General features: G+C 39.5%; 2 protein-coding genes across 2 annotated transcripts in view; both read left to right on the top strand.

Moving 5' to 3' along the window:
- LOC143017819 (uncharacterized) overlaps positions 1-26110 on the top strand; it is a 39514-nt gene extending 13404 nt beyond the window's left edge. The window contains exons 2-3 of the mRNA XM_076172726.1: positions 16608-19711; positions 25656-26110. Of these exons, the coding sequence (XP_076028841.1) occupies positions 16608-19389 (2782 nt within the window). The 3' untranslated portion in view covers positions 19390-19711; positions 25656-26110. The remainder of the gene's footprint in view (positions 1-16607; positions 19712-25655) is intronic.
- LOC143017691 (uncharacterized) lies at positions 963-14430 on the top strand. The gene is made up of 3 exons (XM_076172440.1): positions 963-1309; positions 1447-2794; positions 14339-14430. The coding sequence occupies exons 2-3, from the start codon at positions 2356-2358 to the stop codon at positions 14428-14430; spliced, it is 531 nt and encodes a 176-aa protein (XP_076028555.1). The 5' UTR covers positions 963-1309; positions 1447-2355.
- Positions 26111-26369: the final 259 nt, after the last annotated feature.

Below are 26369 nucleotides of genomic sequence, written 5' to 3'. Positions count from 1 at the left end.
CACTACCCAACAATTTCCTTCATCATTTCTTTGGACCTATAATTTTGTAAGTATTGGTCCCCAGTGGCCCATGTATCGAGATAGGATTTGAATTATTGTTGTCTATTTTTTATTTATTGATGTCTATTTCCATGATTGTGAATTTTTGTCAAGGTTAACACCCTTGTTCTTTATTTCTGTATGTTGGTAATTTTCATGTTATAGGTTTTCCTGAACATGTCTCCTTGCAGATGAAACATTGAATAGATTAATAGTTTTGGCAATCTGGATCATGGCCACCCTCCAAATGTCAGAGTACTGGTTAGAAGGCTTGAGAATACCCATAAGAAGATTAACAACCTCCTTAATGCTGTCAACTTTAATAATGCATGCATATATATATATATATATATATATATATATATATATATATATATATACACACATAAATATATATACACATACATACATATATATACCAAGGCTTTTTCCCCCGTACAAGGGAGGTAGCCAAAAGGGAAAAGGCATAAAATCATTCCCACCCATTCCATCCCTGAATACACTCCACAACCCTCCTCCCTCCCTCTCATCTTAGTACCTTGTCCACTGCCCTGGGACAGAAGCAGTGTCGCAAAACACAGCAGATCCACAGCAAGGCCGCTACATTAAACCGGCGACCCACCTCTCCGTCCCCCCATGCATAAAAGGAGATGGGGAGAAATCACATATACATAAATATACACATATATATAAATGTATACAGTATATATAAATATATATATACATATATATAAATATATACATATATATAAATATATATATATATATGTATATAAATATATATATATATATAAGTATATGTATATACTATATATATATATATATATATACATACATATGTATATATATATATATATATAAATATATACATATATATATATATATATATATATATATATATATATATGTGTGCCGTTACGAGAGGTAACGGGGCTTTTTTATATGTCCGTGTATCCCCATGTTTACATATCTTTTTGTCGTAAGGCTCGTTTCCCCTCGGAAGAGGTTTCCAAGTTTGTTTTTCGTAATGTTTAATTTAAGTATGCTGCGAGCAGAAGCTTCGTCTGCTTAAGAATACTATCGTTGTAAGTTGTCTGCAAGCTGTGCTGCAAGATAGCATCTCATTATTTGTACAATGTTCACTTTAAGAATTAGACTTAAGAAGGTGTGTAAGAACCTGTTGCGGTGGTGCGATGTTACGTCGCGCCTCCAGCCAGTGTGGTTTGAAACGCCTTCAGTTGTATACCCCGCTCCCTTCGCGGCCTACTCGGTGAGTTTTGAGCTGAATTTAGTTTTAGATCTGGTATATTGTTTCTTGTATGTCATATGCTCGTATTTCATGTTCAGATTATTTGTAATTCTGTATAAAAGCTGTTAGTAACGAGCGTTGCTCTGGTTTGTTTACAGTTTTTCATCTCCTACTCCTCCTCCTACTACTTCTACTTCTACTCTTCCTCCCAATTACTGTGTGCTGCCATGGTTTCAACGGAAGCACCTGTTGTGTGAAGATGAGAAAGTCGTGTTTTCTATTGCCAATAAATGTTAGCGACGAGTACCCCGTGGATCCTTAACCCCGCGTTGTTTACGTTACGTAATCCAGAAAAGAGGGCACTCGTTACGCTAACCCCCTATGCGTCGCAGAGTAATCTGTGACGCCAAAATGAAAAACGATGGCCATTGGCGCTCTCTGCCAAGAAAATCGCTTTCGTGAAGAGGTGAATGAAAAGAGCCGCTGCGAAGGAGTTAAAAGTTAGCCATGCAGTATGCCAAGTCCATCTTGAGGATGTGGCCAGACCACGCCCTGCACGCCGTTGCCACGTCTAGATTCCCCTCGTCGTCACCACATGAACTTGATGTGTCGCCTTCCTGGCATAAGTTTGCGTGTGTGTGATTGGGTTTGTAGCGCAAGTAAAAGTGTAGTGTAGCGCAAGCCTAATTGTAGTGATCGTATCGGCGCGCGAGTGTGATGTGGCAGTCTTAGTGATCGTATCGGCGCGCGAGTGTGATGTGGCAACAACGTATGGTTGCCAAGCCCCAACAGTGTTTACATAACACCACGTCGCAGTTAAGCATGTGTTTTTCCTTTGAAGGCAAGCTACCTTGCCTAAATCCGGTCATATGTTAATATAAGCATGCGACTAATGTGCATTTTTAGATTGAACCAAATGTAGGGTTTAATCTGTTGTTGTCTACCTCAATAGTCGTATAGTTAGGAGTGTGGTAACGTACTCCGTGGTTTTCGATTAAGTTCGAGTTTTCCTTGTCTTCTTTATCATATTACTGTCTTGTCTCTCACTGTTTCTCTCGCTTGGCAATATGTCTTCCAACCACAGTATAGATGAAGGACCCGTCTCTGGTAGGGTCAGAGTCCTCACGGCTGAAGGGCAAGAGGCTTTTCAGAGAGCGTCTGATCAGCATGAAGAGAGGGTAAAGGCGAGTAGAGAAGGAGTACAAGCCTTATTGGAAGAACCGAATCATGGTCCTTGGTTGTATGAGGCCCACGCTGTGTACCAGGATACTGTAAAAAGGTACCTGGAATTCTTAATGCGTGAACGTACTTCAGAAAGTCTGGCTCGTGCTGAATCAGTGAAGCACGAAGACAGGGATTTTCAGGCATCTTTTCGTCAGGTAATCAGTAACTATGCTTCCTCTTCCTCAGTTGAGGTCACGGAAGAGGAACACCACACTGAACCGTTTTCACAAGATGACCCGAAGTCCAGTCAAGTTCCTTTATCCCTCGTCGACCACTCTGAGTGTTGTATACCTCCTTCCATGAAGGGCAGTTCAAGAAGGTCGGTTAGGTCAGGTCGTTCCAGTAGCACCAGTGTTAGTGTTGCAAGGAAGCAACGAGCCAAGGTGGAGACCGCTCGTATCAGAGTCAAGTTTGCCGAACAGGAGGGTCAGCTTATGAAAGAGCAGGCTGAAATGCAGGCCAAGTTCAAAGTTATGACACAGCAAAAGGAGTTGGAAGAAGCCGAAGCCGAACTTAGGCACTTAGGACCTGACGATGATTGGGAAACATGCAGTGACTGGGACCAATTAAAAGGTACAGTCGCTACCCGCACCCAACTATATGTGGAGCAACAGGGTGGTATAGTCGATGTTTCCGCTAGTCAGAAGGATCTGGTAGGCTTGAATCCTGAAAGCCCTGTTTTCAAGCCCTGTTCTGATTTCAGAGTTAACTCACAGCCTGCTAACAATGTTCCATTCAGTTTTGGACCTCGTATCGAAAAGGTAAAGGTGAGGTCTGTGCAACCTGCGCAGCAACCTGTTGCTAACCATGTTTCTTATGTGTCACCACCTGTAGTAAAACCTCCTCGGAGTGCATCTCCTAGGTTGGGGACAACCTCCAATTCTGCCGATTTGAGCAAGTTCTTCTTGCGGAAGGATTTACTTCTTAGCAGGCTGTCTACGTTTGATGATACTGCGGAAGACTATGCTGTTTGGAAAGAGAGTTTCAAGGAAGTCGTGCAAGAGTTAGGCACCTCATGTAAGGAGGAAATAGACCTGTTAGTTAAGTACCTAGGTCCTGAGTCTAAAGAATGGGCCCGTACAACTAGAAACTCAAATGCCAAGAATCCAAACCTGGCGTGCAGTAGAATTTGGGAGCGCTTGGATGACAGGTTTGCTGCCCCTTCGATCATTGAGACTTCAATTAAAAAGAAGCTCGCCAACTTCTCTAGGATTTCACCTAGAGACACCTTAAGGTTATACGACCTGTGTGACATTCTGTATCAGATAGAAGCCTTGAAGGCTAACCCTGTATACAGTACACTGTTTGCATATTATGACGCCTCGTCAGGCATCAATCCCATTGTCGCAAAACTTCCACCCTGTATACAGAGAGCGTGGACTGGCAGAGCCATGAACTACAAGACTGCTCACGGTGTGCCGTACCCACCTTTCTCCTTCTTCATTGAGTTTGTGAAGGAGATGGCAAGGGTCGAGAATGATCCATGTTTCTCTTATCAAAGCCTTGGAGCCGATGGTTTTGTGAAACCAGAGAAGCCACCTCCCTCTAAGTTTCCTCAAGTACGTGTGAAGAAGACTGACACCATGTTGTCCAGTGGCAGTAAGTCGACCATGGGCGCTGACAGGTCTGTTGGCGCCGCTAGTCCTACCGAGCAAAGAAAGGCAGAAAAGGGAGATTTTTGCGTCTACCATGATGCCTACGTACACCATTTGGATTTCTGCAGGGCTTTTCGCACCATGTCAGTGAGCGAGAGGAAGGTTTTCTTAAACGATAAAGGAGTGTGCAACAGATGTTGCAAAGGTAACCATCCTCCTTCCAGCTGCAAAGAGAGAACCTTCTGCAAACTCTGTAAGGCCCATACTCATGTGACTGCCTTACATCACGATGAACCCAGGTCGAAGAGGAGTTCGACTCAAGCGGTTACACAGCATGGAAGGGAGGTTGCTCAAGATAAAACACCTCGCTCCCCTGTAGTCAATCAAGTGCCGCTTCCAAATGTTCTTACCCCCATAGTAAAGACTCAGGGAGGGGAGGATGCTGCGGTCAATTCCAAATGTACCTTGATATGCAGTAACCCCACCTCCATGAGTAAGTCCTGTGCCAAGACCTTCTTGGTAAAGGTCTATCCTGAAAGTAAGCCAGAGCTCGGAGTGTGGTGTTATGCCATCCTAGACGATCAGTGCAATTGCTCTTTAGCAAGGTCTGAGTTTTTCGATTTGTTTGACAAGCTGAGCAAACGGGTTTCATATCGTCTAGCTACCTGTGCAGGTGTAACGGGCGCTTCTGGGCGCACCACCAAAAATTACACCATCGTGTCTTGGCATAACTCACAAGAGGTGCATATCCCTCAGTTAGTGGAATGCGACAGCATTCCCAGTGTAAGAGAAGAGATACCCACCCCCGCCATAGCTCGTGGTTATCCCCATCTGTCCGATCTGGCCGAATGTATTCCACCTCTGGTTCCTGAAGCTGAGATTCTACTCATCATTGGTCGAGATGTGCCTTCAGCTCATTACATTTTTGACCAGAGAATTGGACCTGTCAATGCCCCTCTAGCTCAACAGACCAGTCTGGGTTGGGCAATCATTGGGGAAGTGTGTCTCCATGGCACTTGTAGGCCTCCTGTCATTAGCAGTTTCAAAACATCCTTTGTACATGATAGACGTCCCTCTATAGTCGCACCATGTGGTAACCAGATTCATGTTTCTGAAGTAAAGGATGATTTGTTCAAGGTAACCAAAGATGATGACAAGGCCGCCCTGTCGATTGAAGACAGGAAGTTCTTGGATGTTATGAACTCAGAGTTCCGCAAGGATCAAAGTGGTCATTGGGTCGCGCCACTGCCTTTCCGTCCCAATGTTGTAGCCACCAGTAATAATAGAGACTTTGTGTGGCACCGCACACTGTCTCTCCATCGTAGCCTCAGCACAAAGCCGGAAAAACGTCAGCATATGATGGCCTTCATGCAAAAGATGTTAGATCGTGGGCATGCTGAGGTTGCACCACCATTGAAGTCTGATCAGAAGTGCTGGTATCTTCCATTGTTTGGGGTGTACCACCCTAAGAAACCTGACAAGATCAGGGTTGTGTTCGACTCTTCTGCCAAATCCAGAGAGTTCTCCCTAAATGATATGCTGATGTCAGGTCCTGATATGACAAACAGTATTCTCGGGATTCTTCTACGTTTCCGTCAGGAAGCTGTAGCAGTGGCAGCTGATGTAGAACAGATGTTCTACAATTTCAAAGTGAAGACTGAGCAAAGAGATTATCTCAGATTCTTCTGGTACAAGAATAATGACCCTGATGAAAGGTTGATTGAGTATAGAATGACTGTTCACGTTTTTGGGAACACGCCATCCCCCGCCATTGCTATGGCTTGCGTAAGTCTGTAGAAGATGCCTCTCCTGAAGTTCGCTATTTCATAGAGAACAATTTCTACGTGGATGATGGGTTAGCATCTCTGCCAGATGCGGAGACTGCTTACAAGTTAATCCAAGACTCTAAGTCAGCACTTCAAGAAGGAGGACGCCTGCACTTGCACAAGATCACTTCCAACAGTAAGGAAGTGCTGGAAAAGTTTGCCACCAGTGAGCTGGCTGATAACCTTCAGGAGCTGAACCTAACTTCTGACTCTATGCCTATGCAGTCTAGCCTGGGCCTCTTATGGGACATCCAAAGAGACGTTTTCGTCTATAAGTTCATGGATTCAGACAAGCCTTCGACCAAAAGAGGGATACTGTCTGTTGTAAATAGTCTGTTTGACCCCATGGGATTCTTAGCTCCAGTAATAATAGTGGGAAAACTACTCCTAAGAGAGATAACCAATCTAAAGTGTGGTTGGGATGAACCCATACCAGCTAAGATCCATACCAAATGGTCCAGATGGCTAACGTCCTTAAGGGACCTCAAGGATATAAGCATCAATCGTCAGTTTGCTAGTATTTCTTTGTCTCAAGCTCACAGGATAGAGCTTCATACCTTTTCAGATGCTTCCAGAGTAGCAGTAGGAGCTGTATCATATCTTAAGGTTTTCAGTGATACCAAAAGCTACCAGGTGTGTTTTGTGAGGGGACAAGCTAAAGTAGCTCCCAACCATGGTCATACTATTCCCAGGTTAGAGTTGTGTGCTGCAGTGATGGCAGTTAATCTCAGCAATTCCATCTCGGATTGCTTGGACAAACCCTTAGACGCAAGGCATTTCTATTCTGACAGCATGATTGTCTTGGGCTATATTCATAATGAAAGGCGTAGATTTCAGGTCTACGTGAGTAACAGAGTAGACCACATTAGGTCGTCCACCGAACCTAACCAATGGCATTATGTACCTACAGATTGTAATCCAGCAGACCTGGCTACCCGTGGTCTTGAAATAACCAACCTAAATCAGAGTGATTGGTTGTCAGGTCCCTCAAGCTTATTTGAGGATGTTGTATCCACCAGTGGAAGTTTTCCTCTTGTAAGCCCTGAGACAGATAAAGAAGTAAAGGTATCAGACTACACAATTGAGTCTGAACCCCTTGTTAGTGCAAACAAAAGCAATGTAGAGCCTGCAATTGCGTCATTAGCTCAGAGGTTCTCTAATTTCTCCTGTTGGAGGAGACTTGTAAGAGCGGTAGCTCTCCTTAAGCATATAGCCCGTTCTTTCAAACAAGGTAACAAGTGTTGTTCAGGTTGGCATATATGCAACAAACATAAGTCACCCGATCAACTAGAAGATGCAGCTGATTTCATTGTTCAGACATACCAAAAGGATTATTTCTCGTCTGCCATGACTAAATTGCAAGGTGAAGTTTGTTTACCTCCTTCCAGTCCCATTGCATCTCTGTCTCCTTATTTAGACCAGAAGGGCCTACTTCGTGTAGGAGGCAGGTTGAGTCAAGGCAGTGATGTACTTGGTATGCTTGCAAGGCCTATTATTATTCCAAAGGAATCCCACTTAGGCTTGTTGTTGATCCGTCACTACCATGAGACAGTGCACCACCAAGGGAGAGTGATTACAGAAGGAGCCGTCCGTACAGGTGGTTTCTGGATTTTGGGAGGGAAACGTACCATTTCTAAGGTCATTTCCAAATGCGTCACCTGTAAAAGGGTAAGAGGTAAGGTGTGTGTTCAGAAGATGGGAGACTTACCCGTCGATAGACTTACTCCCAATCCGCCATTTTCCTATGTAGGAGTTGACCTTTTTGGCCCCTGGCATATAAAAACTCGGCGCACTAGAAGTTCCTTTCTCGAAAGTAAAAGATGGGGCGTTCTGTTCACCTGTCTTGTTTCCAGAGCTATCCACATAGAGACTGTAGAAGAATTGAGTACTTCTTCCTTCATAAATGCCTTAAAGAGATTCATTTGTATTCGTGGCCCAGTTAAGATGATGCGTTCTGACAGAGGCACGAACTTTGTAGGTGCTGTCAAAGCACTGAACTTGCTTGCCATTACCGATGAAGGTGGTGATGTCAATAGTTTCTTGTCAAGTCAAGGTTGCACTTGGTTGTTTAACCCTCCTCATGCTTCTCACATGGGTGGAGCATGGGAGCGTATGGTGGGGATAGTCCGCAACATCATGAATGTGATACTGACTAACCATCACCCCAAGGCATTAACACATGAGGTGTTAGTAACCTTCTTTGCAGAAGTATGTAAGATCGTGAATTCCAGACCTTTAGTTCCTGTTTCCTCGGACCCTAGTAGTCCTTTCATTTTGTCTCCGTCCATCCTTCTCACTCAGAAAACTGATATTCCTGTAACTCTTCCTGAAGAGATAGATATTAAGGCAGTATACAAATCTCAATGGAAGCATGTCCATCACCTTGCTGAGGAATTCTGGAAGAGATGGAAGAAAGAGTATCTTTCCTCTTTACAACCCAGAAGAAAGTGGGTCAATTCCTCTCCAACTGTAAAGGTGGATGATGTAGTGTTGGTAAATAATCAAGAGTGTCCCCAAGGACAGTGGCCTTTGGGTATTGTAAACAAAGTATTCCCTGGCAAGGATGATTTAGTCAGGAAGGTCCAAGTAAGAGTTGTGGTAAACAACAAAGCCCATGAATATGTAAGACCCATTTCTGAGCTTGTGTTGCTAGGTCAATAGTTTTGGTAATTTTTCCCCCTAGAAAATTAGGAAGGGAGTGTGCCGTTACGAGAGGTAACGGGGCTTTTTTTTATGTCCGTGTATCCCCATGTTTACATATCTTTTTGTCGTAAGGCTCGTTTCCCCTCGGAAGAGGTTTCCAAGTTTGTTTTTCGTAATGTTTAATTTAAGTATGCTGCGAGCAGTTTAAGAATTAGACTTAAGAAGGTGTGTAAGAACCTGTTGCGGTGGTGCGATGTTACGTCGCGCCTCCAGCCAGTGTGGTTTGAAACGCCTTCAGTTGTATACCCCGCTCCCTTCGCGGCCTACTCGGTGAGTTTTGAGCTGAATTTAGTTTTAGATCTGGTATATTGTTTCTTGTATGTCATAATGAATTTAGCCTTAAAGCTGCTCGTATTTCATGTTCAGATTATTTGTAATTCTGTATAAAAGCTGTTAGTAACGAGCGTTGCTCTGGTTTGTTTACAGTTTTTCATCTCCTACTCCTCCTCCTACTACTTCTACTTCTACTCTTCCTCCCAATTACTGTGTGCTGCCATGGTTTCAACGGAAGCACCTGTTGTGTGAAGATGAGAAAGTCGTGTTTTCTATTGCCAATAAATGTTAGCGACGAGTACCCCGTGGATCCTTAACCCCGCGTTGTTTACGTTACGTAATCCAGAAAAGAGGGCACTCGTTACGCTAACCCCCTATGCGTCGCAGAGTAATCTGTGACGCCAAAAATATATATATATATATATACTATATATATATATATATATATATATATATATATATATATATATATAATATCTATCAAGGACTACTATTACACAGGACATGCATACCCAGATCCCTGGGTCCACTAGCGGAGGCCATTGCTTTCTTTGTAACCTAACATTTTATATTGGACTGATATATCAAAACTAGAAACCTAACATTGTATATAGGACAAATGCATCAACTATTGACTTGTTCAATGCAGTATAAGTTAATATAAACTTTTATAGTGAAATAAGAAACTATTTTTAAGGCACTGTTATGCTTTGAAATGCCTATTTTAGCCAGACTTAACAGGTATTATTGTATGAGGTTAGTGGACACCAGGGTTGGTTATTTTTTTTTTTTTTATTATTATTTTTTTTTATCTTTAAAAAAAAAAATGTATATATATATATATTTTTTAATCAGATTTGTTTGATTTAGATAGATTTTTTTTTTTTATAGATTTTAAATATCGTGGGATTGCTATCTGATATGCTATCTGATTGCTAAAGGACATTTTTAGCATATCAATACAAGGAGCAGTGTTATATAGACTTGCCACAAGTATACAAGGAACGGTATAAACCTACATGTATATATCACTGTGCAGCCCACAACAAGTTTCAACAAGATTCTTGTTGAAACTTGTTCTAGGTAAGCTGCTTCTCACTGAATCAGTTGCTGCTTTGGAATCAACCAAGATGTCTTCTGGACCTGGCAGAGTGGTTCCTTCAGGCAGAAAAAAATGATCCTGTCTGGAATTATTTTGAAAAACTACCAACAACTTCTGGCAAAGGGTACCGAGCTAAATACAAAAACTGCAGCCAGGAACTACAGGGCATTGTGTGAAGATTAAAATCTCGCAGAGATAAATGCCAAGGTAAGCCATAGCATACAGAAGAAATTGATGACCCAGGTAAATAATTTTACTTATATTGGGTGCATTTCTCCCTTTTTATACGCAAGTATATAAATTTGGTGAACAATGGAGAGCATGTGCAATAAAAATGTGAAGGCCTAAAGAGATGATACTTCAACTTCATTACCTCTAAATTTGGGTAATGACTATATCAATATAATATACTGTATCCACTCAACTTTGGGGCCTAGATGTTTGTTATTCATTGAATTGAATTGAATTTTATTCGGATACAATCATACATACAATAAGTACAATACATACAAGACTCAATATTATACACAGTATATATAATTGTACATCCGAGGATGGCACAGAAAGTCAAAAGACTTATTTCCACTGTGGTCCTCATATTACAATTAGGAAAGGATTATCATAGAAAAGCTAGGTTATACGAAGTGTAAATTAGGATTATAAGAAGTGTAAATTAAACATATAAACTATTTTCTTCAGAGAGAACAGTGTCTAAAAGATAACATTTAACTGATTTTTTAAAACTACTTTTAGATACAATTGATTGAATGTTGGTCGGTAAAGAGTTCCAAGCAATAGCACCAGTGTATTTGAAAGTACTTTTCCCTAACGAACTATTAAACCTAGGTACAATGACAGATGACCTACTAGAACGAGTTCTCAGGGAACGAGCATTTCTGACAAGTGTAAACGTATCTGACAAATAACTGGGACAAGAGTCGTTCACAATTTGGTGAACATGATTAAGCTTTAACTGAGCAACACGTTTCTCAACAGGTAACCAATTTAACAGTTTAAAATGCGTATAATCTAGATGAGTACGTGGATGAATTTTCAAAACGGTCCTGATTAGTTTGTTTTGACATATTTGAAGATTACTCTTAGATTTTTTAGATAGGTTGCTATACCAGGAAGAACAAGCATAGTCAATATGACACTGAACCAGGGCTGAAGCTAGTAACTTCATTGTCACTACATCTAGGTATTTTTGTATTCTTGCCAAAAATTTTGTTCTGGAGCTGACCCTTTTAATTATTTTTTGTGCCATAACTTCTCCCGACACATTTTCGTGCCATAACTTCTCCCGACACATTTTGATCAATTTCTGTTCCAAGATATTTGACAACAGACCTAGGTTGAATACTAGTATCATTACATTGGATATTGAAGTTGGGAGCATTTTTGAGTTTTTGATTGGAGCCAAAGAGAATGGATTCTGTTTTACCTAGATGTAGAGACAATTTGTTATCCAACAACCACTTGCTGACATTCAATAACTCTTCACTGAGTAACGTCTCAATCCTATTTACATCTTTGCCAGAAACTAGTAAGGCTGAATCATCGGCATACAACAGCAGTTTACAGTTCACAGCAGCTTTCATGTCAATCACATACAAAAGAAACAACAGCGGACCTAAAATGCTACCCTGTGGGACACCACATGTTATTTTTGCTGCTTTTGATGTTGAACCATTTACATTCACAATCTGTTCTCGACCTGTTAGATAAGACCTCATCCAATTAACAACATCTGATTTGAAGCCTAACGCTTGTAGTTTGAATAATAGAATATCATGATTTACAGTATCAAAGGCTTTCTGGAGATCTAGCATAACCATTCCACAGTAATTACCTCTGTCAATTTCACCTTTGATGTAATCAGTCAAATTGATCAAACATGCATCAGTAGAATATGATTTTCGAAAGCCTGATTGTAAATCATAGAACAAGTTATTGCTTTGAATGTATTCATAAACCTGGTTATAAACAACTCTTTCCAAGACCTTCGATATAATACCGAGCACTGAGACTGGCCTATAGTTACCGGAATCTGTTTTGCTACCCTTCTTGTACAAAGGAGTAACTTTTGCTAATTTAAAATCTTTGGGAACTTTGCCCTGTTGAATCGAAGTATTGATTATGTGAGTGATACAGGGAGTAATCTGTATCATTGTGTAATAAATTTCATAGGTTCCATTGGAATTCAGCCAACATGGGATTCAGCCCAAAGGGATTTAGCCTAACCTAACCCAACTAACCCATTATATATTAGTGAATTTAAAAGTTGACTGAATCCTGTGAGGGCTGAATTTCAAGCCCACCTATTTCATATCCTGTTAATTATTTCCAAATAATTTAGTGGCTTGTGTGAATATGATCATTATCTAAAAAAATAACTACTGTACTCAAAAGTAGCCTAAATCACACTGTATTCATTCATTTATTTCTTCATTTATAAATTGTGCAATATGCTAAAATTTTCTGTTTCCATTTCAGGATCTGTATCAACAGCTTCAATCCCTTCATCATCGACTCCACTTGAATTATCTGCAAACCTGACTCCACCATTAAAAAGGTCACTATCAGACTCCTCCACAGGCGCCACTTCTGCTAAATCATTTTCATCCAAAAGAGTCAACATCTCTGGACAGATTTATCATAAAAACATCAGCCTCTCAAAAGGAAACTCTCGACAAAGAAGTTGCAAGAATTATATTTGCTACAAATTCACCATTTCGTCTTGTTCAGCATCCTCAGTTTCTCAAGATGGTTCAGAACCTGAGGCCAGGTTACATTCCTCTATCCAGAAAAGATATTGCTGATAAGTACTTGGATCTTGTGTATGAAAAGGAATATAAAAAGTGTACAGATGACCTAAAGGAAACTGTATGTCTTTCAATTGATGGGTGGTCTAAAATCCATAATGAGCCCATAATATGTGTCACTCTAACAACATCCACTGGTCAGATTTATTTAGTTGACACAATAGACACATCAGGGAAACCTCACACTGCTGAATATCTTCTACAACTTGTACAAAATTCGATCAAGAAGGCTGAACAAGATTTTGGTTGTCACATTGGAAGTGTTGTGACAGACAATGCAGCGAATGTCACCAAGATGAGAAAACTCGTGGAAGAATCGAGTGAACCTGAGCATACCGTCCTCACATATGGCTTATACCGTTCCTTGCATACTTATGGCAAGTCTATATAACACTGCTCCTTATATTGCTATGCTAAAAATGTCCTTTAGCAATCAGATCGCATATCAGATAGCAATCCCACTATATTTAAAATCTATAAAAAATTTTTTTATTTAAATCAAATAAATCTGATTTAAGAAAAATATATATATATTTTTAAAAAGATAGGAAAAAAAAAAAAAATCGCCAACCCTGGTATCCACTAACCTCATGCAATAACACCTGTTAAGTCCAGCTAAAATTGGCATTTCAAAGCATAACAGTGCCTTAAAAATAGTTTCTTATTTCACTATAAAAGTTTATATTAACTTATACTGCATTGAATAAGTCAATAGTTGATGCATTTGTCCTATATACGATGTTAGGTTTCTAGTTTTGATATATGTCCAATATAAAATGTTAGGTTACAAAGAAAGCAATGGCCTCTGCTAGCAGACCCAGGGATCTGGGTGCACATGTCCTGTGTAATAGTAGTCCTTGATATGTATATATATATATATATATATATATACACATATTTTACATACACCCACATATATATATATATATATATATATGTATATATGTATATATATATATAAACGTATATATATATATATATATATATATATATATATATCTATATATATATATATATATATATGTTATACATTTTTTTGTACTTGGTGACCACATCATTGCTGCATATTCCAATCTTGGTCTTATCAAAGTGACCAGTATTTTTTTCACCATTTCTTCATCCAGGTATGTAAATGCCACTTTAATTGTTCTTATTAAATTATAAGTTTCTCCAAAAATTATGTTTATATGTTTCCCAGGGGACATATTATTCATAATAATGACTTCCTGGTCCTTCTCATTTTCTAATTTTTTTTATTTCTTCTTCTCTCAATTTATATGATCCCACTATTCTTTTTTGTGTCTTCCAAATTCCATTATACTACACTTCTTAATATTGAATTCCATCTCCCACTTCCTACTCCATTCCCATACTTTATTTTGATCCTCTGTAGCAACTCACAATCTTCTTCAGTGTTCACTTTTTTCAACAATTTTGCATAATCCGCAAAGAAGCTCATATAACTTATAATTCCTTTATTGATATCATTAATATATATATAGCAGAGACCCAGGCCCTTGCCCATGACCGTGAAAGATGGAGGTCACTGGTGAATTGTTCATCGATGCAGTGCCTCTACAACCCCGGGGGTTAAGGGATTTGTGATCATGATCGTGATACTTCCCCCCCCCCCTATTTTTTTTTTTTTTTTTTTTTTTTTTTTTTTTTAATATAAATTTTTGTCAAAATATTCCATTTCTCTTCTACTGTTGTTTCCTCCTTGTGTATTCTTTCCCAGTCTGCTTTTTGAAAGAATTCTCTTATTTGATCAAAACTTGTTTTTTCATACATCAATCTTCCCTTTCTATATTGTTCATTTTTTTCATGTATTTTTCCTCATTTAGTTCCAGTTCAACCAATTTGTGATCATTTTTACTTATTAGTGTCTTATATTCAATCTTGTCCACTATTTCAGGTTCTGGTGTGATTATTAGGTCCAGTCATGATGGTTCTTCCTCATTTCTATACCTAGTATTCTCTTGAATCCATTGCATCATTGTATGTTCTATAATCATATCAAGTAGTACATTTCCCCATAGGTTGTCTCCACCCTTCACTGTCATCTCTTCTCAGCAGATTTCTTTACAATTAAAGTCAACCATTATAACTATTCTTCCTCCATCTTCCATTATATCATTTAGTGGTATCCTTGTATGTTCTAACATACATTTGTGTTCTCTCTTCCCACGAGGCCATAGGAGGCACATAATATACTACAAACTTCCTGCTCTTCCCATCCCTGTCCTCCACTTCCATCATGATCATCTCTATTCTTTCCATATGTGATATTCCTCACATTTATATCCCTCTCTATTTCTAATCCAATAATTATGTGCACCATGTCCTACACTGTTGGGTGGTAGTGGACCTTTCAATTTTGTGTCTACAATTCCCATTATGTCCGGTTCTTTTTCCTTCAGATAATCATTCAGTTCGTTCAAGCCTGTTATTAAGCCATCTATATTTGTGTAAGACACTTTTAATTTTCTGCTACTTCCATTGTGTTTTCCGTTTCCCTTCTGTTTTCCTCTGCTATGAACCATTTCCTCACTTTCATATTCACTACTCTCCAATAGAATTTCTCTTTTTATGACTGTTCTGTTCTCATTTTTTTCCCCTTAGCTTCTAGTCTTTTTGTTTTCTCATCCTCTCTTTCCTCTTTATTCATTTCTCTTTTTATCCATACCTGTTTATATTGCTCACTGTCTGCTAGTTTCCCTGTTTTTGCTAAGATATTCTCTGCTGTCGTTTGTGACCTGAATTTAACCTTAATTGGTCTGGTCTTATCTGTATTGTATTTCCCGAGTCTATACATTTCTTCTATTTGTTTCCCTATTTCTGGTTCATCTTCTTGAACTACTTCTAATATCTTATTTACTTTTTCCTTTTCCTCCTTTATTCTTGTAGTCCTATTTAGATTATACTTCTCTTCCATCCCTAATATAATTATACATTTCTTTTTATCCGCTAAGTCTCTTACTATATTCTCCTTCTCCCTCATCACTTTAATAACTGTGTCCTTAGTTTGTTCTTTCATCTGCTGTTCCATTATACCTCTAAATTCCATTTTGTTGTTCTCTTGTACTTTTTTTTGCAACCACTACCTCTTTTGCTATGGACTCTTTATTCTCTTTATTACTCCTCTTCAATTCCTCATTCTCATCCTTTACTTCTCTTAACTGTCTTTTTAATTCTACTATTTCTTTAGTTAGGTTTTTATTTTCCTTCTTTAGTTCTTCCAGCTTATCAACTCTGAGCAATTAACTTTGTTTAGACTTAGCTTCCCAATTTTCATTCATTTCTTTTAGTTTGTCCTCTAGATTTACTAGTTGGGGGAGGTTGTCATGTCCTCCCTCATTAAATCCATGGAAATAGTTATCTTCACGTTCCATTGTGCTGGTCTTATCTATATTTCAAATTTTTACATTTTTACTAATCGCATCGACTTAACCACTATCATCAGGCGGTCTCTTGTTTATATACCGTCTGAGTTCCTGGGCCTTATCTTTCCCCTCCTCATATCTTTTCATTTTCCTCAGTAATCCCTCCCCTTCTCCTTTTTCTTCACCTCCCCACTACACCACGAGCTTTCCCCTTCCCATTAATACAAAACAGGTACTTCCTTGTTGTGATCCTCGAAATTTGTAGTTATCACCGGAGCACAGACTTTGCTGCCACTCCGACCGACGTGTGTGTGTGTGTATTTATCATAGTATTTTGTATTTACTTGTTTACTGGTCAACCAGAATAATTGCATATTGTCTGTTCTAGGATTTGGGGACTGCTGGCCATCAAGAATTGGCTACTTTCTGACAAAAGAAAACAACACAACTTTGGTCCCAAGAACAGGATTAAAAGAGGATACTCTGTTGTTGACTTGGGGAAGAGAGGATATATTGATGAAGGAAAACAAGAGGAGGAAATATGTACGAAGCAAAATGAAAGCAATGCAAAGAAAATCTTATGGTGGAAATGTAAAGATGAAAAGAAACCGTGCCAACAGAGGAAGAAGGATGAAGAAAAGAAAAAAAAGGAGTATGACAAGAAAGTAAAAGATGAGTGGAAACAAATGAAAGAAAAGGTGAGAGAGGAGGATACATTGAGAAGTCTGAAGGAAAATTGGGTAGAAAGAGAGAAGAAAGAAGAAAAAATGGATTTAAATAAGAAAGAAGGTAATTGGAAACCTGAGAAAGAAATAATTAAAAAAGACACAGATGATGTTAGAAAGGAAAAGATTCTGTGGGACAAATTGGAGATGCTGCCATGTTTGGAAGAAAGTAAAATGGAACAATCAGACAAACTTATGAAGAAGTTGGAGTACAGAAAAAGGACCATAGAAATGCTCAGTAAACAGGAACAAAAGAAAGAGGGGCAAAAGAGAAATACTGATTGGAAGGAGGTGGAAAGAAACGAGCCAAAGGATGAAAATAAATTAGGAAGACAGGGAGAAGTGAAGGAAGAAGATGAAGAGAACAGGAAGCAAGAAATGAAATTTCATGGGCAGTTGAAGAAAAATCAGTCCATAAGAATGCAAAGCAAAGAAGAGAAGGGTAGGATGATGCCTAAGGTGGGAATGGGAGGGGAGTTGGAGAAAATAGAGAGTGCTCATAAAAGACTAGATATAAAAGATGACAAACCTTGCCAGAAGAAGGAAGGATCATTGGGAGAAGACATGATAAAACTGAAAAATAAACAAGGCAAGGATGATATATCAGACACTGTGAAGGAAAATGTAGATGGGGAATTAGGAGAATTTTGGAAGGTTAAATCTGGAACTGAGATAGATGGTGAAAAACTGGTTGCTCCTGCTGTGGCAGAAACTTTTGACAAGACATGCATAAAGTTGGCAGACAACCAATCTTTGACCAATTTACCTGGAACTAGTTTCACACAATGTATGACACAGGGGTCATCAAGTAACTCATCACAAGCTAGCAGTCCCCACAGAATAGAGATTTATTATTCTAGGCCTGCTGCTCAGGGGAGATCAGCAACGAGTTCAGTACATACACATACAGAAATGTTTCCTCTCCCATATGGGGGAGTTCAACCTATCTCTCCCCCATTGTACATCTATCCAGCATATTTTCCTTATCACCCCTTGGGGATGGTGGTCAGTCACCATGTCCCGCCTATAGTCTGGAGGACAAGCAGTCCAGTAAATCACAACACAAGTTTAATACCAAAGATTAATGCTGAAAGGTTTCCTCTCCCTCTCCCACCATACATCCATCCAGCATATTTTCCAAATCACCCCTTGGGTGTGCCCCCATCCATGGTGTGGGGCACAAGTAGTTCAGGAAGACATAATGCAAGTTTAATTCCAACTATTAATATCAATCCAACAGAAATTGAAAAAAAAAAATTAGATATAAAAACTGAAGAAACTCAATGTATGATTTGCAAGTGGGTTACATATTATGACTCTTTGCAGTGTGCTATATTGTGGACAGAACAGGATCTTCCCATTCTTTTTATTTGGCATTCATCTGTCCTTTCAAATAGAAACTCTCTGAAAGAGTTTTTAGTCAGTGTTGACTCAGAACTGGAGGTTGAAACTACACAATTAAAAACATCTGTGAATGTGTTGGGTTATGAAGTATCTCATGTGGCTTTGATAACATGGTGCAGTGTAGTCCCAGAGAATAAAGATTTCTTAGTCAGACGGGCCATGCAAAGTTTTCCAATTTTGATGAGCTCAAATCCCTTACAATTTACGTCCATGGGAATGAATCACTTTGAAGAATCTGACAACAGAGAACAGCATGTGGGAGAATGCACAGAGGATTTTGTGATAGGGGAAATTGTTCACTTTAGCAAGTGTGTGGCTTTGGTGAGGTGTAACATAACTAATGAAAAGGTGGCTAATGTATCTTTTACTGTGGAAGATATTGAAACTGGGTATAGAAGAGTTTCAGGTCTAGAGTTGGAACTTGAAAATATGTTTCAGATTTATGGTATAATATGGAAGTGTGATATTAAAGCCACAAATCCTTGGGTTTGTGGCAAAATATGGGTGACATACAAAACCCTTAAAGTATGGCCCAATGATTCTCAGGTACCACTAGCCATATTGAATCCTATTAGCAAGGCAATTTCTTGTGTCAAATGTCACATACTAACAATCAAAGAATCTTCTTTAGTTCTCCACTCAGAAGAGAAACTCCTATTTCTTACCTGGAACTTGTGCAAGGATGTTGACTACATGGAATGGAAAGCTACATTTGCAGCAGTGCAAGCAGTAGTTGTTAAATTGAAAGTGTGTGTAGAGTTCCTGGGTCACAAGGTACAATCGATAGCTTTTGAAGTTGGAGTTGCTGACACTCTTACACATGAGGATGTAGAGAGAACTCTTGACACTCTCCCATGGACTGTGTGGAGTTTCTTTCCATTGAAATTGACCCATAACAGATATACAAAGGCATATCAGCACCTATCATTCCCATCATCTTTGGTATCAAGACCTGTGCCACAAACTGATGTTTCTTGTACACAGATATCAGAAGGAGACACTAGATCTAGAGCAAATACCCAAGATTATGTTCATATGTGATGTAGAAATTCAGTCATTTTAATGTGTGTCATGAACAATGAAAATATTTTGGTACAAATGACAAAATGTGTTGTGACAATAGATGGCAAGAAATGTCCTTCTGGGAAAAAGTTTGTTACTTGGATTGCAGTCCCTGATCTTCAGTTGTACAGTAAACAAAGTGAACGAGTTTAAGGTTATCGGCCTTAAGGTATCATATTGTGCAGTTGAAGCTTGGAATGAATTCATTGAAGGGGACCCTAAAACAGCTGGCCATTACTGCAAGATACCCTACAACTTGGCATCATGTACAAGTGCTGCTAATGTGGAGGATGTTTCTTAGGTAAGTTTTTAGTTTTGCAGACTGTATCTGTAGGAAAAAATCTAAAGTGTGTAATTTAAAAAAAAATTATGTTGGTCAGTCAATCTGTTGCCCCAGGACTGTCTTGCAGGAAGTCCACATCTCTCAGGTAGATAGCAATGACCACAAAACAGGTCCATAGGTCACTTAGGAGAAAATACACTGAACCATGCCTTAGTTAGAGCCGAATATCTTGAATGTGAGATACATTGCACACTTAAGTGCCCTGGAAGTGTCCAATATCTTGGATTGTCAGCCAAGATATATGGGAGAAGTTGGACTCTTTTGCATGTGGATAGACACCTGATATCCAAAAAATCCATGAATGGCTAGAAGATTTTGCTGTGCCTGGGTACCACCACCAAACAGAGTAGGAGATAGCAGAGGAAGTAATGTGCCCTGACACACTCCTCAGATTTCTCAAACAAAACCATCTCTTCTTGACAAGCTCTTCTGAAATCTCTACTAATTTTTTTTAATTCTTAAATTTGTTGTACAGAGGTTATGTTTGTTGATTAAAATGCCTGGTAGTCAGACCAAATGCACAAATTTCCATTAGCCATGAAAGGATCAGACAAAGTAGTTCTTTTCTCTATATATCTTACAGCTACCAACTGCTGCTCATTCTTCAGCCTGTGCCAAATTTAGATGTTCTTCATTTGTTTTTGTCATTAGTCGCCAGATTTCTTCAAGATCAGATAGGCAGTTATCAATTATCTACATACCAAAAGCTTCATCCTTCATATAGAAAAGTAGCCAGCCAAGGTATGCACCCACTCTCATCCATCACCCATTTGTTTCCCTCTCATCCTAGTTTCTTGTGTATGAAAAGGTAATTGTAATTACAATAATTGTACATATACCATGGGCTTTTGCCTCCTTACAAGGGAAGTAGCCAAAGTCAAAAGACATAATTTCACTCCCACCCATTTCATCCCCACCCATTCTGCTCCCATTATTCCCTGCATCTTACCCATTGCTCTGGTTCAGAAGCAATGCTGCAAGACACATCACATCCACAGTAAGGCCTCTTCATTTAATTGATGACCTCCGTCTACATCATGCAGAAACATTGAAGATAGAGAGAAACCCCTTTGGGCTGCATCAAATTATCATTCACACAAAACCTTTCCCTTCCCTACATTGCAGTATCATCCATACACAGCTATTCCTCGCTCACCCCTATCTTCTGCCTTCTCCCTTCCTTCTTCAACAGGCATTCCCTCTTGCTCAATGCCCTTTTCACTCCATCCATCTCATCCTTGGTCAGCCCCACATTTTCACTCCAACCACCTCTGCCTTTCACCCTGTTATTAATCTTTCTTCACTCATTCTTTCCATGTTTCCAAACTATCCTAATACTCTTTCATCAACCCTATTTCCCATCTCCTTTTCCACCCTTGCTATCCACCTCACCTTATTTCTCCCTCTCCAACCTTGTAACCCCTACTGTACTTCTCAAACATTTCATTTCAAACACTAAGTGGGAGTTGGAGTTCAATACTAAGAAGTGTAGTATAATGGAATTTGGAAGAAGCAAAAAAAGAATAGCAGGATCATATAAATTGGGAGAAGAAGGAATAAAAAAAGTAGAAAATGAGAAGGACCTGGGAGTTTCATGAGAACATGTAAAACAAGATTTTTGGAGAAAACTTATAATTTAATAAGAACAATCAAAGTGGCATTTACATACCTGGATGAAGAAATGGTGAAGAAAATACTAATAACTTTGATAAGACCAAGATTGGAATATGCAGCAACGATGTGGTCAGCAAGTACAAAAAAATGTATAAAAAACTTGAAAGAATACAAAGAGCAATTAGAAAATTGGCACCAACACTCTCAAAACTAGCATATGAAGAGAGACTAGCAAAACTTGAGCTACAGACATTAGAGCAGGGGTTCTCATTAGGGGTGAAATTGACCCCCAGGGGGGAATTTTGTGTTTTCTGGGGGTGAATTGTGACCACATTAAGTTTACGGAGTGAGGAAAGCAAATATAGGCTCTGGCCTATCTGGCCTGTCACCTGGGCTGGAATTATACCAGTGCTGACCCAGGTTAATCTTAGGACTAGAAAAGTGTTATGCTGTGTGATAATATCTGCATATTATTTAGAATGCACCTTTTGAAACAGGCAATCTTGGAAAGGAGGGGGGGAATGACATTCTGGCAAATGGTGAAAGGGGTGCATGAGCCAAACAAGGCTGAGAACTCCTGCATTAGAGCAAAGAAGAGAGGAGATTTGATAACTATTTGTAGAATCATGAAAGGCATAGGAACGATTGATAGAGAGGATCTAATAAAATGGGATGATAGAAATACAAGAGGACACAGAATGAAAATCAAGAAAGACAGTTATAGAAGAGATCTGAAAAAGAACAGCTTTCCCCACAGAGTAATAGACATTTGGAACAAGTTAGATGAGAAAGTGGTGTGTGCAAAAACAATACATGAATTTAAAAACAGTTTAGATAAAATGAGATATGAAGACGGGACACACGAGCATAGCTCCCCTTCCCCTAAAATACAACTAGGTAAATACATCATACAAAACTACACTTGGAGAAACAATTACTGCCACATAAGGAGTACACACCAATTACTCCTTCACAAAATGATATTAAAAAAGATTTACAAGACAGATAAAAAGCATATTATTTAAAAATAGTTGAAATGATAAAAAAATTTACTAATTAGAAAGTGGCATTTGCTTATTTGGACGAAGAAATGATAAAAAATATTCTAATTAGAATGCAAAAAACAACAACAAAACTAGCACCAACTCTTTCTGAAATGACGTATGAGCAAAGACTGTCCAAATTAGAATTAACCAACAAAGAAGAAAGAGGAGACTTACTTTCTATAGAATAATGAAAGGAATGGAAATCTTAGATAAGAATGACTTATTGAAATGGGACAATGGAAAAACGGGAGGACACAAAAAGAAACTAAAAGATAATTACAGAAAAGATCTGAAAAAAAAATACAGCTTCCCACACAGAGTGATAGATACTTGGAACAAATTAGACAAAGAAACAGTGTGTGCAAACACTATTCAAGATTTTAAGAAAAAACTTGATGCTGAGTTCAAACAGGGGTCACCACGAGCATAGCTCCCTTCCCGTATAATACAGCTAGGTAAATACAACTAGGTAAATACAATCTCACTCTTAATATCTATTCCCAAATGTTTAATTTTGGTGGAAGGTAAGTTGAGAGTGGAGGATAGATGGAGAAAGAGGAAAGGGACAAAAGGTAGGGAGGTGCTTAGAGTGAACTCTTTAAAGGAAAAGGAGAAGGAGTACAAGAAGAAGCTGAAGGAGGAGTGGTAGGGAGTGAAGGATAGAGTAGAGCTAGGTGTGGAGGAGGAATGGGGATGGTTCAAGGAGGGAGTCACAAAGTGTGCAAGGATGGTGTGTGGAACAAGAAGGACAGGAGGAAATAGAAGGAAGGGTAGTGAATGGTGGGATGAGGAAACAAAGAAGGTTGTAAAAGAGAAGAAGCAAGCTTTTACAGATTGGTTACAAAATAGGACGAGGGAGTCATATGAGAGGTACAAAGAGAAGTAAAGCAAAAGGTAAAGGAGGCAAAAAGGAGGGCAGATGTGAAAAAGGGTAGGAGTAAGACAGAAAATTTTGAAAGTAATAAAAAGATGTTTAGAAAGAAATTTAGAGAGGAAGAGGAGATAAATCAAGTAGAGAAGAAAATTAAAAGGTGCAGATGGAGAGATGATAATGGAAGAGAAGGCAGTAAGGGGAAGATGGGCAGAGTATTTTAGGGAGTTGCTAAATGTGAAGGAGGATGGGAAGGGAAAGATAGCTGCAGTGGGAAATGCTAAGAAAATGAGAGTGCTGAGTGTGGAAAATGGAGGAGAAATAAGGAAGGATGAAGTGAAGGCAGTTGTTAAGATGATGAAAGCAGGTAAGGCACCTGGTCTGGATGGATGCCATGCAGAATGTCTAAAAAAAGGAGGTACAGTGATGGTGGACTGGCTGGTGAGGTTATTTAATGTTTGCTGGAGAGAGGGTAGAGTGCCAGAGGACTGGAGGAGTGCCTGTATAGTTCCACTTTACAAGGGAAAAGGGGACAAGTGTGAATGTAGTAGTTTCAGAGGGATTAGCTTGTTAAGTATAGTTGGGAAGGCTTATGGGAGGATCTTGATTGAGAGGATTAGGATAGGAAGAGAGGGAGTAATTGGTGAGGAACAGTGTGGATTTAGGATGGGTAGAGGTTGTGTAGATCAGATTTTTGTGGTAAGACAAATATGTGAGAAAGCTATAGGAAAGGGGAAGGATGTTTTTTTGGCTTTTATGGATCTGGAAAAGGCTTACAATAGGGTAGACAGGAAGGCACTGTGGGAGGTTATACAGATTTATGGGATAGGAGGAAAGCTTCTAAGAGCTGTCAAGAGTTTTTATGAGAGTAGTAGAGCTTGTGTGAGGATTAGAAATGGAGAGAGTGAGTGGTTCAAGGTAAAGGTGGGACTTGGACAAAGATGTGTTATGTCGCCCTGGCTGTTCAACTTATACATGGATGGGGTAGTGCGAGAGGTAAATGCAAGGGTAGTGGGTCAGGGATTGGAGATGGTTAAAGAAAATGGAGAAAAGTGGGAGGTGAGCCAGCTGTTGTTTGCTGACGACACTGTGCTTGTGGCAGGATCGGAGGAGGGACTGAGGAAGTTGGTGACAGAGAGTATGTGATAGAAGAAAGCTAAAGATAAATGTGGGTAAAAGTAAGGTGATGAGATGTACAAGGGGTGAAAGTGGCAGTAGATTGGAAGTGAGCATTAAGGGAGAGTGACTGGAGGAAGTGGATAGTTTTAGATACTTGGGTGCAAATGTGGCAGGAAAAGGTGGAGTGAAGGTGGAGGTAAAATGTAGATTGAGAGAAGCAAGTAAATGCCTTGGTGGATTGAAGAGTGTAATGAGGAATAGACATTTGGGAATGAATGCTAAGAGGAGACTGTATGAAGGAGTGATTGTGCCAACAGCACTGTATGGGGTAGAAACATGGAACATAAGAGAGGAAGAGAGAAGGAGTTTGAATGTGTTTGAGATGAGGTGTATGAGAAGTATGATGGGGGTTACTAGGCTAGATAGAGTGAGAAATGAGGAGGTGAGGAGAAGAACAGGGGTGGAAAGGGAGCTGGGAGATAGGGTTGATGAGAGAGTATTAGGATGGTTTGGACACATGGAAAGAATGAGTGAAGAAAGACTAGTAAAAGAGGAATGGAAGGCAGATGTGGAGGGAGTGAACATGAGGGGACGTCCTAGGATGAGGTGGATGGATGGGGGTGAAGGGGGCTTTGGGGAAGAGAGGAATGTGTGTTGAGGAAGGACAGAAGACAGGGGTGAATAGAGAATGGTTGTATATGGATGATATTGTGATGCATGAGGTGGAATGGGGGGATGGGGGTTGAGGTAGTATGTGTGAGCAAAATTTGACACAGCCCAAAGGGATTTCTCCCCATCTTCTCCTTTTCTGCACGGGAGGACGGAGAGGGGTGGGTCGCCGATTTAATGAAGTGGCCTTGCTGTGGATGTGCTGTGTCTTGCGACACTGCTTCTGACCCAGGGCAGTGGACAAGGTGCAGGGATGACCCATCATCCAGGAGGTGCTAAGATGAGAGGGAGGGTGGAGGGGTGTGGAGTGTATTCGGGGATGGAGTGGGTGGAAATGATTTTATGCCTTTTCCTTTTTGGCTACCTACTTTGTAAGGGGGAAAAAGCCTTGGTATATGTATGTATATGTATGCTTTTTAATTCCCCAAGGCACTAGCTTCTCTCAATCTACAATCTACCTCCACCTCCACTTCCCCCTTTCCTGCCAATAATTGTAATTCATATCCTCTTGTTAACTAGGAATGTTAAACATTTGAAATTTTGGTGCATATCTTAATTAACATGAATCATTTTTATTTTTCAGAATTATTTTCAACAGCTGGACTTTGAACTTTTATCTCCCATAGGAACAGCTGAAGATGAACCTGATATGGTGGAAATCAATTGACTTCTCATTAGTGATAAATGCAAAAAATGTATCCATATTAGTAGTAATGTACTTGCTTTGTGCTTATATTTCTGTTGAAATTCTATTAAGATAAAGTCAACAAGTTCAAGCAGTGAATTACAAGTTCAATCAGTAAAGTAAATAGTTATCAGTATATTTTTTAAAGGAAGGAAGGAAATATATGTTGGTAAATATTTTAACTATTTGTAATGTATCAGAACTATGCAAACATTGTTGAGTATTTAATGTATAGTACATTCATGGGGTAGACTTTCTCTGTGAATAATTGCTGTTCCCCTAAAACACAAATGTATAAATAAATATAAAATGTGGATCCTTTAAAATATGAAAATGAAAATATTTACATACATATACCAAAGGGTTTTTCCCCCTTATAAGGGAGGTAGCCAAAAAACAAAGGCATAAAAACCACTCCAACCCATTTCATCCCTATCACACTCCACTTCCCTCCACCCTCCCTCTAATCTTGGCACCTCCTGGATGACGGGTTATCCCTGCATCTCGCCCACTGCCCTGGGTCAGAAGGAATGTGACAAGACACAGCACATCCACAGCAAGGCTGCTTCAATAAATCAGCGACCCTTCTCTGTCCCCTCATGCAGAAAAGGA

This window comes from Oratosquilla oratoria, chromosome 33 (assembly GCF_046742065.1).
Source record: "Oratosquilla oratoria isolate Oo_2021 chromosome 33, ASM4674206v1, whole genome shotgun sequence".
Classification (NCBI taxonomy): domain Eukaryota; kingdom Metazoa; phylum Arthropoda; class Malacostraca; order Stomatopoda; family Squillidae; genus Oratosquilla; species Oratosquilla oratoria.
This window is presented reverse-complemented; position numbering and strand designations above follow the sequence as displayed.